This window comes from Orycteropus afer, unplaced genomic scaffold, assembly GCF_000298275.1.
Source record: "Orycteropus afer afer isolate SDZICR_OR568_19922 unplaced genomic scaffold, OryAfe1.0 scaffold00084, whole genome shotgun sequence".
In the NCBI taxonomy this organism is placed as follows: domain Eukaryota; kingdom Metazoa; phylum Chordata; class Mammalia; order Tubulidentata; family Orycteropodidae; genus Orycteropus; species Orycteropus afer.
The window spans coordinates 5,299,539-5,313,964 of NW_006921671.1; the positions used below are offsets into that span (position 1 = coordinate 5,299,539).

The window sequence follows — 14,426 nt, forward strand, 5'->3', positions numbered from 1 at the left end:
TTCACATTCCAGTCACCAGTAATCAGAAATATTTCACTGCTGTTGATCAGGTTTTCAAGTAATGTATCAGATAGTGTTTCATTGTTATTCATAAGGTTTTCAGTGGTGAATTTTTCCAGAGATGGATATCCTTCTTCCTACTCTGTCTTAGTCTAGAAGCTTTTCTGAAACCTTTCCACCATGGATGCCCCTGCTGGTATTTCTAATACCAGTTGCATAGCTTCCAGAATCACAGCAGCCTGTAAGCCACCACAGTATGACAAACTGACAGGTCTGTGTCAGTGGTAGTAGGGATAAATTCAGAAAGCCTGTCATGTTGCCACATGCCAGGTTCTGTGCTAGGTTCTAGGGTTATATCTGTGAACAGGGCATACTTCACTGTCCTTATGGGGCTTATGCACTAGTGTAACAACAATAAATGACTCTTTGTTCTTTAATTTTAAAGACTCAAACCAAAAACCAAACTCATTGACGTCACATCACTTCTAACTCATGATGACCCCATTGGGTTTCCAAGGCTGTAGATCTTTATGGAAGCAGACTGCCTCATCTTTCTTCCATGGTGGTAATAACTAAGCAGGAGCCAGTTTAGGGTAAAACAGTTCAACATGTTGAATTTGAAGTCTGCTGTATCTGGTATCTAGGAGCCCTGGGTGACACGAATGGTTAAGTGTTCAACTACTAACTGAATGGTTGGCAGTTCAAACTCACTTAGAGGCACCTCAGAGGACAGGCCAGGTAATATGCTTCAGAAGGTTAAAATTTTGAAAACCCTGTGAAACATTTATCCTTTGTATGCATGGGGTCATCATGAGTCAGAATTTACTCAACAGAAATTAACAGTAATCTAATTGATATGCAGTGGGAAATAATAGGTTTAGAGTTAAGGAGTGAGGTATAGGCTCTTTTTAGAGAGCATGTTTATATTCATACCAGAAACCAAACCAGTTGCCATCAAATCTATTCCAGCTTGGGGCAACCTCATATATGGTTTATTGCAAACAATCCTCTCTGGCTTGTTTAAGCAGAATAGGGATTTATTAAAAAGCTAGTGTATTCACTCAAGGAATCTATGGAAAGGCGAGAGAGCAAGATTCTGTGTCTGGGTGTCCAAGAATACTGTCAACTGCCGCCACTGGGCGCCACCCCAATAATCAGGATGCCACTGCTGCCCCCTCACATGACTTCACCTCTGGCTACAGGCAAGTGTAAGCAGCCTGGGAAGGCTTTTTAGCTATAAATATCCAACAAAGATATTTTGCCTCCATTTTATATCTGTAAATGAAAAAAAAATAATAATGATTTCACAAGGGTGTAGAATTTTATAGTGATTTCCTCCGTATTTTTATGAAATACTGTGATGAATACACAATGCCTGCCTTAAAAATAAGCTTTTAATATTCACAGTAAAATAAATTGCCTTGATTTGTTAATTTACTAATAAATTGGTTTTTAATTGTCATCTGTGGTCTGACCATCGGAACATCAGAAAGATGTTTATCTGTGTTTTATTGACTGTGCAAAGGCATTTGACCATGTGGATCATAACAAATTATGGATAACATTTTGAAGAATGGGAATTCCGGAACATTTAATTGTTCTCATGAGGAACCTAGATATATAGACTATGAGGCAGTTGTCCATACAGAACAAGGGGATACTGCATGGTTTAAAATTAGGAAGGGTGTGCATCAGGGTTGTATCCTTTCACCATACTTGTTCAATCTGTATGCTGAGCATCAGGATTGGAGGAAGACTCATTAACAATCTGTGCTATACAGATGACACAACCTTGCTAAAAGTGAAGAAGACTTGAAGCACGTACTGATGAAGATTGAAGATTAAAGACTACAGTATTCAGTACACCTCAACATAAAACAAAAATCCTCGCAACTGAACCAATAACCAACATCACGATAAATAAAGAAAAGATTGAAATTGTCAGGGATTTCATTTTACTTGGATCCACAGTCACCACACATGGAAGCAGCTGTTAAGGAATCAGATGTCATAATGCACTGGGCAGTTCTTATGCAAAAGACCTCTTTAAAATGTTAAGAAACAAAGATGTCACTTTGAAGTCTAAGGTGCACCTAACCCAAGCTGTGATATTTGCAATCACCTCATGTATATGAAAGCTGGACAATGAATAAGGAAGACCAAAGAAGAGTTAATACCTTTGAATTATGGTTTTGGTGAAGAAATCTGAAAATACCATGGATTGCTAGAAGAAAGAACAAATCTATCCTGGCAGAAATAGAGCCAGAACACTTAGAAGCGAGAATGGCCAGACTTTGTCTCACCTACTCTGATCATGTTGTCACAGGATCCAATCCCTGGAGAAGGATATCACGCTTGGCAAAGTAGAGGGTCAGCAAAAAAGGGGAAGACCCTAAACAAGATGGATTGACACAGTGGCTGCAAGGATTTTGGGGATGGCGCAGGACTAGGCAGTGTTTTGCTCTTTTGTAATAGGGTTGCTGTTTGGGTTGTCTAGTGCCACTCTGACAGACAGTATGGCAAATGGGTAGTTTGAGCATACAGGGATTTTTTTCTCTTACAGTTTTGGAAGCTAGAAGTCCAAGTTTCAAAGGGCCAGGCTCGAGGGGCTGGGTGAAAGCCCCTAAACATTGCTGCCTCTTGGTGCCAGCCCACTGGATTTAGAGGCATTTCTTCACTCAGGCAGCTCCTGGCTTTTGAGGCTAACAAGCCCAAGGTCCACAAGTAAAATGACACAGTCCCAAGATTACCAAACAACACAGCAGGCCACTAATTCAAGTCCAGAAACTGTCCCAAGACTAACAGGCAATCCTGGCAGGCTGCAGAGACTTTTCTCAAAACTTCTCCTTATATATTGGAAGCAGATCACATCCCTAAGGCAGCTACTCAGCTGTCCCAATAGATTCCACCATGGAATTGATTACCAGTTTCACCATGGGGATAATAACTAAACATGTTGACACATAACCACAGCTACCATAGTTGCTACGAGTCAGAGCTGACTTGATGGCATTTAACAGCAGTATGGTCTGACCAGAAGTTCCAAAGTTATGCATAGATTGCATTCTAAAAAGTTGTTGATAACTAAGGTATTGGAAATTGTGAATGCATCTTCACATTGAAACTAAGTCATAATACATGATTCACTTCTTACATGTTAACATGTGTTCTACTTTCTAATGGAAGCTCCTAGAGCACAAGCTGCTTAACTTCTTCAGAAGAGAATTTAAAGAAAATGGGACAGTGTGGTAGTTGAGGTTATTTGTCAACTTGGCTGGGCCTGGTTTTGAGTGGCTGGGCAACTGGATATAGTTATTCCCCAAGATGAGATTGTAATCACCTCTATGGTGGTGTCTGCTGGAAGATGTTAATCAGCAGAAGGGGAGCTGCCTTTGGGGTGTGGCCTGCTTCTAGTATATAAGCAGATGCTTTGAGGAAGGTGTCTAGTTTTTTGGCACATCTGTATCCTGCATTTGGCCAAGTCACCAGTGGCCTGCCATGTTGCCTGCACATCTTGGAATTGTTCCTGGACTTGAACCAGTGGTCTGCCTTATTGCTTGCCAATCTTGAGACTGTGCCATTTGACCTGTCCATCCACAGCCTCAGTAGCCAGCAGCTGTGTGTTAAAAACTTCCACTTCTGGTATTTTCTGTTAGAGCAGCACTAGAGTACTGAGGCAGAGCCATTTTGGAGCATAGTGCCTCAACATTGTAGGAATTCAATAAAAGCTGGGGAAGTGTTTCTAGGAGTAGATGGTTAGAAAAAAAAGAAAAAGAAGGAATAAACTTGTATTTCTAACATGGAACTACCTCTAATTAAAAAAAAAAAAAAAATTGTCCTTGAGATGATGCCAGTTATTCTGTAGGACAGAATACAACTGCCCCGTAGAGTTTCCAAGACTGAAATCTTTACAGAAGCAGATTGCCACATCTTTGTTCAAGTGGGTGGGTTTGAGCTTCCAAACTTTTGACTAACAACTGAGCACTTAACCACTGTGCCACTGGGGCTCTTTTCCAATTAATAAAAATGATGACTTAAAATATATCAATACTGCATCTATTTATTATCCAATTATTGAATCCCAGAGTTGAGAACAATGAGAGTTGTTTAAAGTGAGAAGTTCTAAAGGGAAGTACTGTTCTGAATAACATATAATGATCAGTTGTTATACAGAATTGTAGAATTTAATGTGAAGATAATTGCATGGATTATATGGTTTTCAAAATATACCATGGAATGTATTTTATTTTTAATCCCAGTATTAGCTTATTTTCCTAATTATTTCTGTCTTTCATTTAAAATAAACGTTTCCCAGTGCCTTCACATGGGAATGCTGTATTTTTAGCTTGATGACCAAAGACCTTTTCAATTAAAAAAAGAAAGAAAAAAGTTTTGCCTGATTGTTACACAGTGAAATTCTTGCCTAGGTTTGGAAAGAATAAGTTGACCTGCTTGAACAAAGTAATACCTGAGCATTTAGATATACCTGATCTTTTGGATCAATCAAGAACTCAGTATTGCTTTTTCACAATTTGTGTTGCAACAATACATATTTAGCATCTGCATGCTTGAGGCAATATATTGGACACTCAACATAAAGAAGTGAGGAAAACAACCACAGTGTTTGCCCATCTTGAGCAATTAGCATAAATTATATTCTGTTATCTACAGTTTTGAGGATAAAAGATCCTTGTGAAGATATTTAGTCAAAGGCTTTGTAAGTTTTAAATTCAGAAGATAAACTTTCACGATATTCCCAAGAAAATTTAAGTATAGCCATGTGTCACTTAATGTCCATGATATGTTCTGAGAAAGGGTATTATGTGATTTGGATGGTAGACAATCACCGTGTTATATACAAGCATGACAAATCTGTCTTTAAGTCAGATTTGTACATAACTGGGAACAGTTAGGTACAGTTCTTATCTGACATGAGTTAGGCAAACGTTTGTCTTCATATACAGTATATAATGTATCTGGTAGTGAAGGTTATGTGTCATGTTGGCTGGAGCTGGTTTTGAGTGGCTGGCCAACTGGTGGTAGTTACTTCCCATGACAAGACTGGCGCTCAGTTACATGGTAGAATCTGTCATGAGCAACCGAATAGCTACATTAGGGATGTGGTCTGCTTCCCGTATATAAGGAGAACCATTGGGAGTGGTCTGCACCTTTTTGGCACACTTGAACCCTGTATGTAGCCAGTTCATTGTTCAGCAGCTTGCTATGCCCTGCTGATCTTGGGACTTTTTCTGGACTTTAATTAATGGCCTGCCATGTTGTTTGGTAATATCAGGACTGTGCCTTTTTACTTGTCAACCTTGGGTTTGTCAGCCTGCCAAAGGGGCAAGGAGGCCACATCTTTGGACCTTCTCTAAACCAATAATAGGAAGTCAGAATCACCATCAGCAACCCAAGGCCTATTCCTGTGAGGCCAAACATGCTGCCTCCCTCCAGCCCTTTCATCAACCCTGACACCAGCGGTTCCTCCTGCAGCACCCACCGCCTTTCTGCTGGCTTCGATAATTCACTGCAGTGGCCACACAGAACTCAAAGATTATGGGGTTTATTAGGGAAGCACCAGGCTACAATTCAAATTCAGGAAAAATGCTGTCATTCTCAGCCCGCCATCTCTCAGCCAGTAGTCTCTCTCCCAGCAGTGTGTGTGTCTTGGTGTCTCTCTCTCAGGAGCATATCTTTCTCAGCCAGCAGTCAGAGAGACTTCTTCTGCCTCTAGGAGGGCTCCTTTTGAGGCTGAAACAACCAATCCCAACATCAGAATTCTATACACCTGGGAGAGAGAGAACTTCCCAGAAAATTACTTTGTGCTGCTCCCAACAGAAATACCCCAGGTGGATGACTTTAACAATCAGAAGCTACCCAGTTTCTCACAGCAAATACCACCATGAAGTTTACAAAGACATATGGCTAGAAAAGCCATACCAGGTAATTTACTACACCACACAGCCTCAGCAGCCAGCAGCTTCCTGAATGAAGAAAAGCCTCCAGCTTCAGTGGGCTGGGAGTAGGAGGCAAAGCTGAAGCCTAAGGATGAGGGGCTTTCACCCAGGCCTTAGAGCCTACCACTTTGAATTCAGATTTCTAACCTCCAAGTTGTAAGAGAATAAACTCTTGTATGTTCAAGCCATTCCCGTTGTATTTTCTGTTAGAGTGGCACAAAGTAACCAAAAGACTATGCATAAAAATATTCCAGTTATACTGGGAGCTCTGATGACATAGTGCCTAAGGCATTTGACTGCTAACCAGAAGGCTGGTCATTCAAACCCACCAAGCACTCCTTGGAAGAAAGACTGGGCAATCTACTTCTGTAGAGATAATGCCTTGGACACCCAAAAAGAGGTCGCTATGAGTCAAATCGACTCGAGGGCAGTGAGCTTATTTTTGTTTGTCCAGTTACACTACAACATTTTTAACATAATAATACAGTAATAATGATGATGTTTTGATGCACATCACAAAGTAGCACCCATTTGTTATTATGAACTATTATATGTACCTCAAATTTTTAATACAAATTTATGGGTACTGGAACCATGGACACATATGTAGTTGGATGTTGCCTGACCAGATGTTATGCAACACATGGACTGTATATTAAGCAATTCTAGATAGCAGTTTGATTTAACTTGTATTTTAATATTAGTGTAAAATGTGAAGATTTTGATAGGAACACAGTTATATTATCCTCATTGCTTAAAAATCAATGTAGGTAATTGAATTAAATAACAACAGATTAAAGAGAAATTTAAATTAGGTGTAGGGAACTACTTTTGGAGCAATGAGAATCAGATGACCTACTTTCAGGAATAAGAATCATGTGCCATTACTGATATTTGACCAAATTTTCATTCTTTTCTGTACCATCAGACCCTTTTGAGATCAGTTAAGTGTCTACTGGATAAAGGAACCTCAATCAAATGCTGGAGAAGATTAACATTAACTGATTGACTCCATTCATTAGAAGCATTTCCTCTCTGTTCTCAGCTAGCGTAAGGTCCTAGATATGAACTGTAATAAAGAAAAGGCAAATTACATACAAAATAGAAGTGTAGTTAGTTCTTACTGAATCCAGGGGTTTCAACCAGTAAGAGTTTCCATTGACTACTTAGTGACTTGGGGAAAATATCAACAGGTTAACATGTTAAAATTATAGAGCACTGAAAGGATTGTGACATCATCTGTTCCATGCCCTTTATTTTACAGAGTGTTTTCTCAAGTCCTAACCTACCCACCTTTTAATAATTATTCTAATATATAATTACTCCAAAACTAATATGATTTTTCTGATTTCCAAAAGAACCAAAATGTACAAATGTTTAAAAATAAAATCCTTGTGTTCCAACTCCACAGAAATAACAACTGTTAGCACTTTGGTTTTCATTTTTCTAGACTTCTTTGTTGGCATATCTCTGTATGTATATGTGTACATAGGTGTGAGATACAAAAATGGGATCACAAGCTGTTTTACCATATAAGTACAATGGTTAAGCACCCTGATCATTCTAGGCTTAAATCTCGGCTCTTATAGTTATTATCATAAGACTTTAGCCAGGGTCCTTATCTGTAAAATAAAGATAATGTACCTGTTCATAAAGTTGTTAAAAATAATATAAAGGAGATAATATATGTGAAGTGCTTAATCTGGCATTTAATAAAAGTTTTTAATAACTCAACCTCTCTTATTCTATGTTGTACCTTATCACCATGCTTTCCTATTTTGATTAAGGAGCAGAGGCATAAATAGGTTTTATGTACATATTTTTTTAGCTCCTTAAAGTAATTATTGTTAAACTAAGAAAAATATATAGTTAAAATTTTATCTTGGCTTTTAAGATCTTATGTAACAATTTGTATTTTCATGTAAAGTTCTACTACGTGATTTAAATTTTCATAAGGCAAGATTGTTTTATCTTTCTTATTCAAGAGGAGTCTTTCATTAATTTCTAAAAATAAATACATTTTTGTCCCAAATTGATGTGGAATGCTAAATACTGTCTCAAAATTAAGTCAGTTAGAAGACTATCTTTAAATTTGTTTGAGGTTTTTATACTTCTTGTAATTTAATATTTATATACAAAGCAGTTCCATAGTTCAGTATTAAGACTGTGAAAGTAAATGTTCTTTTGTTTTTTTCGTTTTCTCTAGCTCAACTGAGAAATCATTTCCTTGGAGATCAACAGGTAATGACTTTTTATAATATACAAAAAAAAAAAAAGTTCTATGTGTTGCCTGTACCAAAAAAAAAAACAAAACAGTTTTATAGCCTGTGCTCTTTATTTTTTACCTCTTGGTGAAATAAGCCAAACAAAGCCTTTAATAATAACAATATTTAGTTACTTTGCTTTGAATGAGTAGTTTTCAATATGCTTAATTTTTACACATAGTAGAATAGATTTATATATGTCAGTTGCACACAAAAAACTTTAAAGCGTTGGACATCAACATTTTTAGTGTTCAGCAGGTTGTTGTTGTTGTTGTTTGCCGTCGAGTCGGCCCCGACTCATAGCTACCCCTCCTTGGGTTTCCGAGGCAGTATCACTACGGAAGTAGGATTGCCCAACCTTCCTTCCGATGAGTGGCTGGTGGGTTTGAACCGCCAGCCTTCTGGTGAGCAGTCAAGTGCCTTAGGCACTATGCTACCAGAGCTCCTAAGCAGGTATCTGACAATTATCTTTTCCATGAGAATAAAACACTGGGATGCCCTCAGAAGATTGTGTTGTATAATCTGGGACAGCTGGCTAATCATTTATATAAGTCATGGCCTTACCTTTTGCAGTGTTTCTCATACTCAAAATTGTTGCCTGAAATGTTCATTTTCATTATATTTTCATATGTAGAAAATCTGATCATTTCTAATGTAGTTTAGTATAGCCTGGTGCTTTTTAATATAGTCTCTTCATCTTTTTATCCTAAATTTACCTCATAGAAAGGATGAATTACATTATAGAGAATAGTCTGCCACTTTCCTAAGTATTTATTGTTTTCATACTCAGTCTTCATTCAGTAAATGTTTTTTGCCTACTAACATCAGTGCCCATGAGTGTGCCCATTGCTCGGTAGACAGCAGTGGCCATGAGACACACATGTCCCTCTCAAACAATGGAGCAGCAGTGTAAAGGGCAATGCCACAAGTCCATGCAATGTAAATGCTATAATAGACTTAACTATCTATATACTTAAGTGCTTTTCAAAGAAGGCTTGAATTGAGTGAAACTCAGACTACCAAATGCCTGGTATCTTTTTACCTGATAACTGGTATCTGTTTACCTGAATCTGCCACCAATATTCTATGTTATTTATAGTACATACGAGGCACTCTAGTGTTTTACAGAATAGCTATTTCTAAGAAATGTAGTGTTTACACAAACTGTGTATCTTAGTTCTATAGTGCTACTATAATAGAAGGAGCTCTGGTAGCATAGTGCCTAAGGCATTTGACTGCTAACTAAGAAGGCTTGATCCTTATCTATACTGTTTTTGGAGGGAGATAAGAAAGCAAGGGTAGTGATGGAAAATATAAGAGAAAGGTGGAAGAAAGTAGGGGCAAATGTTATTCAACCAGAAAAGAACATGTAATACATATGTGTGTGCATGTACATATAGGGAGCTCTGATGGTGTAGTGCCTGAGGCATTTGACTGCTAACCAGAAGTCTGGCGGTTCAAACCCACCAGCCACTCCTCGGAAGGAAGGTTGGGCATTCTACTTCCATAGGGATACCGCCTCAGAAACCCAAGGAGGGGTCACTCTGAGTCAGGTCTGACTCGACAGTACATTACAACAAAAACAACAATCTGTAAGAGAAATACCAAAAGTATTTAGCAAACATAAATTTATTCTCTCATAGTTTGGGAGACTAAAAGTCCAAATTCAGGGCACCAGTTCTAGAAGAAAGCTTTCTCTCTCTGTCAGCTCTGGAAGAAGGTCCTTGTCTCCTTTCAGCATCTGTGGGCCCTTGGAGATCTCCATGTGTCTTGGCATCAATCTTCCCCTGGGTCTAGGAGGTTCTCAGTGCAGTGACCCCAAATCCAAAGGACGCACTCTGCTTCTTGCTCTTCTTTCTTGGTAGTCCCTCCTCCTTTCCTCTCCTTTTATAAGATAAAAGGTAATATAGGCCACACCACTGGGACTCTCCCCTTACCAGATCAGGGATGTGACTTGACTAAGGATTGTGACTTAAATAAGAGGGAAGTATTCTCATTCTAATCCTGACTCATTAACATAACAAATGGAATGTAATCTTCTTTATCATAATCTAATCCTGTCTCATTAACCACAGTCAGAGGTTAGGGTTTATAACACATTACAAAATGGAGGATAATCATACAATGCTGGGAAACATGACCTAGCCAAATTGACACATGTTTTGGGGTGATACAATTCAATCCATAACACCATAGATAAGGCAGAAACATGTGGAAAACTACCTAACAGTAAGACACAGCAATTTAATACAAAGAAAGACACGTCATGAAATATGTGATTAACTGCCAAATAAGTTGTTATATGGGAAAAATAATTACAAGTAGACAACTTACTTCAGAGACATCTTTGTAGGGAAGATGGTGTAGAGCCTACTAGCACTTTTGGGTGGCCAGTTTGTGGAGATGACATTGTCATTGAACCACAGAAGAGAGAATAGAAATTTCATGTTGGGACATTTAAAATTAGTTTTGAGGGTGTGAAGATTTGCAAAGGCTAGAAAGCCGTATTGAATCCATTTATGGAGATCTGTAAATACAAAGAGTTTGAACTCTCTTGCAGGTGGTGGGGAGCCACTAAAAATCATTTGAGCAAAAAAGTCATGTAATTTAAATATCCTTCAGGAGGAATAGCAGAACTGTGAACTGGAGAGAGGAAAAATTAGTAGTAAGAGAAACCCAATTGCAAGTGTATTGCAGAATTTAGTATATAAGGTAATGTAAACCAGGATATTCCTAAGAACTAAGAAGAGGTTGGTTGGATGTGGAAGGAGTAGACGACGATCACTTGGAAGTTGTGAGTTTGGGAAGATGATGGAACCGTTAAAAACAATTAGGAGAGTCAGGATGAAGAGCTGGTTTCAGGGGGATGTAGAATATTTCAAATTTAGATGTGTTGCATTTGAGGTGATTAATGGGCAGCAAGCTAAAACATTCAGTAAACATTTAGAAATGTGAGTAAAAAGAACACCCTTAATATGAAGAAAAACACATCAATTAAACTGATAGACCCATGCGTATTAATAGTTAATTACGTGGCTCAGATATGTGGGCCACAGTGCTATGGATGAGGGACAGCCATGTCTCAGAGACCAAAGCTAAAACTCAGGTCAACAACCTATGCCTCTTAGCATTGTTTGTTCGGAATTGGTAAATTGCATGGTATGTGAATTCTGTCTTTTAAAAAAAGTTACTTCTTTTTATTGTCAGGAGGTAGTAAGAGAATGGTCTAATATCTGGCTGATGTTGAGAGAAGAGAGTCAGTTGACATACAGTGTTTCTCCCCAAGACTTAAGATTGGTTGTTATTTAGGGCAGGAATCAAGTCTACTCTATAGGTTCACAAGGTATTCTGAGGACCTAGCACAGCACCTAGTATATGGGAGACCACAGATAATTCACCATTGAGTAAATACATATATAAATGCATGAAAAAGTAAATGCTGCATGGAAAAAATAAATGTCATTGCTATGTTTGAGCATGTCCATACACATACACATACACAGAAGCTTCACAAATAAATCCTAAGCCTTTGGAAAATAGCACTTTTTCTCTCCACGTCAGTGCCTAGGAAAAAAGTCTAATCTGTAGTACTAATGAGTGAATATATTAATATAGTAATTAAAGATACACTTTGAAAAATAATGCACATAAAGGAGTTGTAAATTTTTTTAATCCTCGAAGTTCTAATACTCAAGGCGTTCTTTTAATTCTTTACTTGACTTTCAGTGCATCTAAAACCTTTGCAATCTAACAGGATTAACCCCATTGACCATTTGTTGCAGGTCTGCCTTTACGGACCATTTGTGCTAAATCTGTCAACGTAAAAATTGTGAGACAGGTGTTTGCTTTCAGTTCTCAATCAGTCAGTCAAGGATCTCTGGTTTTTGTGCTCTTGTGGTAGGATTCTGGGCAATGTTTTTTGTTTTTTGTTTTCCTTTCTGTATTGAAAATTTGGCACACACATGCATGTGAACTTGATTTTTTGTGTTCTCTCTTTTTATTATAAAAGCTTTATTGAGATAGAATTTGTATACCCTGCAGTTCACATATTTAAAGTGAACAATTCTATGGCTTTTAGTATATTTGCAAACTTGTGCAGTCATCACCACAATCAATTTTAGATCTTTTCATCACACCAAAAAGAAACTTGGTATCCATTAACAGTCACTCCTCGTTTCCTTAGGTAACTATTAATCTACTTTCTTTCCATGTCCAGAATTGCCTGTTCTGGTCATTTCAGATCAATGGACACATATAATACATTGGTCCTTTGTGATTAATTTCAGTTAGTATAATGTGTTTAATGTTCATCTATGTCATAGCATGTGTCAGGACTTCATTTCTTTTATTTCCAAATAATATTTCATTGTATCACTATATCATATTTTATTTTTCCATTCATCAGTGGTTATATGATGGCTGTCTGGATTGTTTCCACTTTTTACTATAATGAATAGTATTACTCAAACATTCACGTACAAGTTTTATGTGGCATTTATCTTTCGTTTTTTGTATATGTTTTCCTTTCTCTTGGGCCTGTACCTAGAGGTAGGATTGATAGGTCATATGGTAACTCTGTATTTAACTTTTGAGGAATTACTAGACTAGTTTCCAAAATGACTGCACCATTTCACCATCCTAACAACAATGCATGAGTGTTCAGTTCTTCACATCCTTACAAACACTTGTTATTATCTATTTTTATTATACACATCCTGTTGGGTATGAGGGAGTTCTGGTGGTGTAGTGCATAAGACATTTGACTGCTAACGAGAAGGCTGGTGGTTCAGTCCCACCAGCCACTCCTTGGAAGGAAGATTGGGCAGTCTTCTTCTGTAGAGATGCTGCCTTGGAAATCCAAGGAGGGGTTGATATGAGTCGAATCAACTCAATGGCAGTGAGGTTTTAATTTATTTATTTATTTATTTTTAATGTATTGGCTATGAAGAAGCTGTGGTAGCACAGTGCCTAAGGCATCTGATTGCTAACCAGAAGGTTGGTGGTTCAAGCCCTCCAGCCATTCTGCGGAAGCAAGACTGGGCAGTCTACTTCCGTAAAGATTTACCACCTCAGAAATCAAATGGGGGTCACTATGAGTCGGAATCAACTCGATGGCAATGGGTTTGGTTTGGTTTTTTGGTATTGGGTATGAAGTAGTAGTATCTCATTGTCATTTTGATCTGCATTTCCCTCATGACTAATACAGCTTTTAATCCTTAGTTAACTTACTTTTTGGTCTTCAGCCAATGATGAATATAGAGCTTATTGTATTTTAATCTTACCACTTGCCTTCATTGTGACTGTTGCTTACTTTTTAAGATAATTCTCCTGATTATAAAAATAATATACCAATTATATAATATTTGAAAATATATTATACCAATTATATAATATTTGAAAAATATAAAAGGAAAATTAAATTATCATCACATAGTCTTTCTGTAGCAGCTCTGGTGGCATAGTGCCTAAGGCACTTGACTGCTAACCAGAAGGCTGGCGGTTTAAACCCACCAGCCGCTCCTCGGAAGGAAGACTAGACAATCTGCTTCCATAGAGATACTGCCTCAGAAACCCAAAGAGAGGTCACTATGAGTCGGAATTGACTTAACAGCAGTGAAAGAGAGTGAGTCTTTCTGTACATATATATATGTTATACGTTATCTTCTTCTTTTTAAGCAAAATTGGGAACATACTGTATATGTAGTTACATTTGCTGCTTTTCCATATAATAACATAACCTGTACTATTTACTAGTATAGGTTATACTATTTACTATTGCTGTTTACTATTTAATAAAAAATTCTTCTTTATCTTTAATACTACATAATAAACTTACTCCATAGAGAGATAGCCTTGAAAAATTATCTGGTACATGTTTGTCAGTGTTTAAAATACATGTTCTTGCCCTCTTAAGAGTTTCAGATTTAATGGAGGGAAAAGATACTAAGCCAATAACTATATACACCATTGTGTTGGATTGGGTTCTCTAGAGAAACACAAAAACCAGCAAAGTATATATATATATTTATAGAGAGAGAGAGAGAGATTTATCTTAGATAAATGGCTCACGAGCGTATAGAAGCCGACAAGTTCAAGCTGAAAAGTTCGTCTCTGGAGGGGGATGGGGCCCAGGGCCGTCTGGCTTTCACACGCACGGCAGAGGAGTTCAAGTCACAAAGTTCGTCTCTGGAGAGAGATGGGGCCC

General features: G+C 37.8%; 1 protein-coding gene across 1 annotated transcript in view; it reads left to right on the top strand.

Moving 5' to 3' along the window:
- PKP4 (plakophilin 4) overlaps positions 1 to 14,426 on the top strand; it is a 307,598-nt gene that overhangs the window by 176,847 nt on the left and 116,325 nt on the right. Inside the window, exon 3 of the mRNA XM_042781077.1 lies at positions 8,164 to 8,198. Coding sequence (XP_042637011.1) covers positions 8,164 to 8,198 — 35 coding nt within the window. The remainder of the gene's footprint in view (positions 1 to 8,163; positions 8,199 to 14,426) is intronic.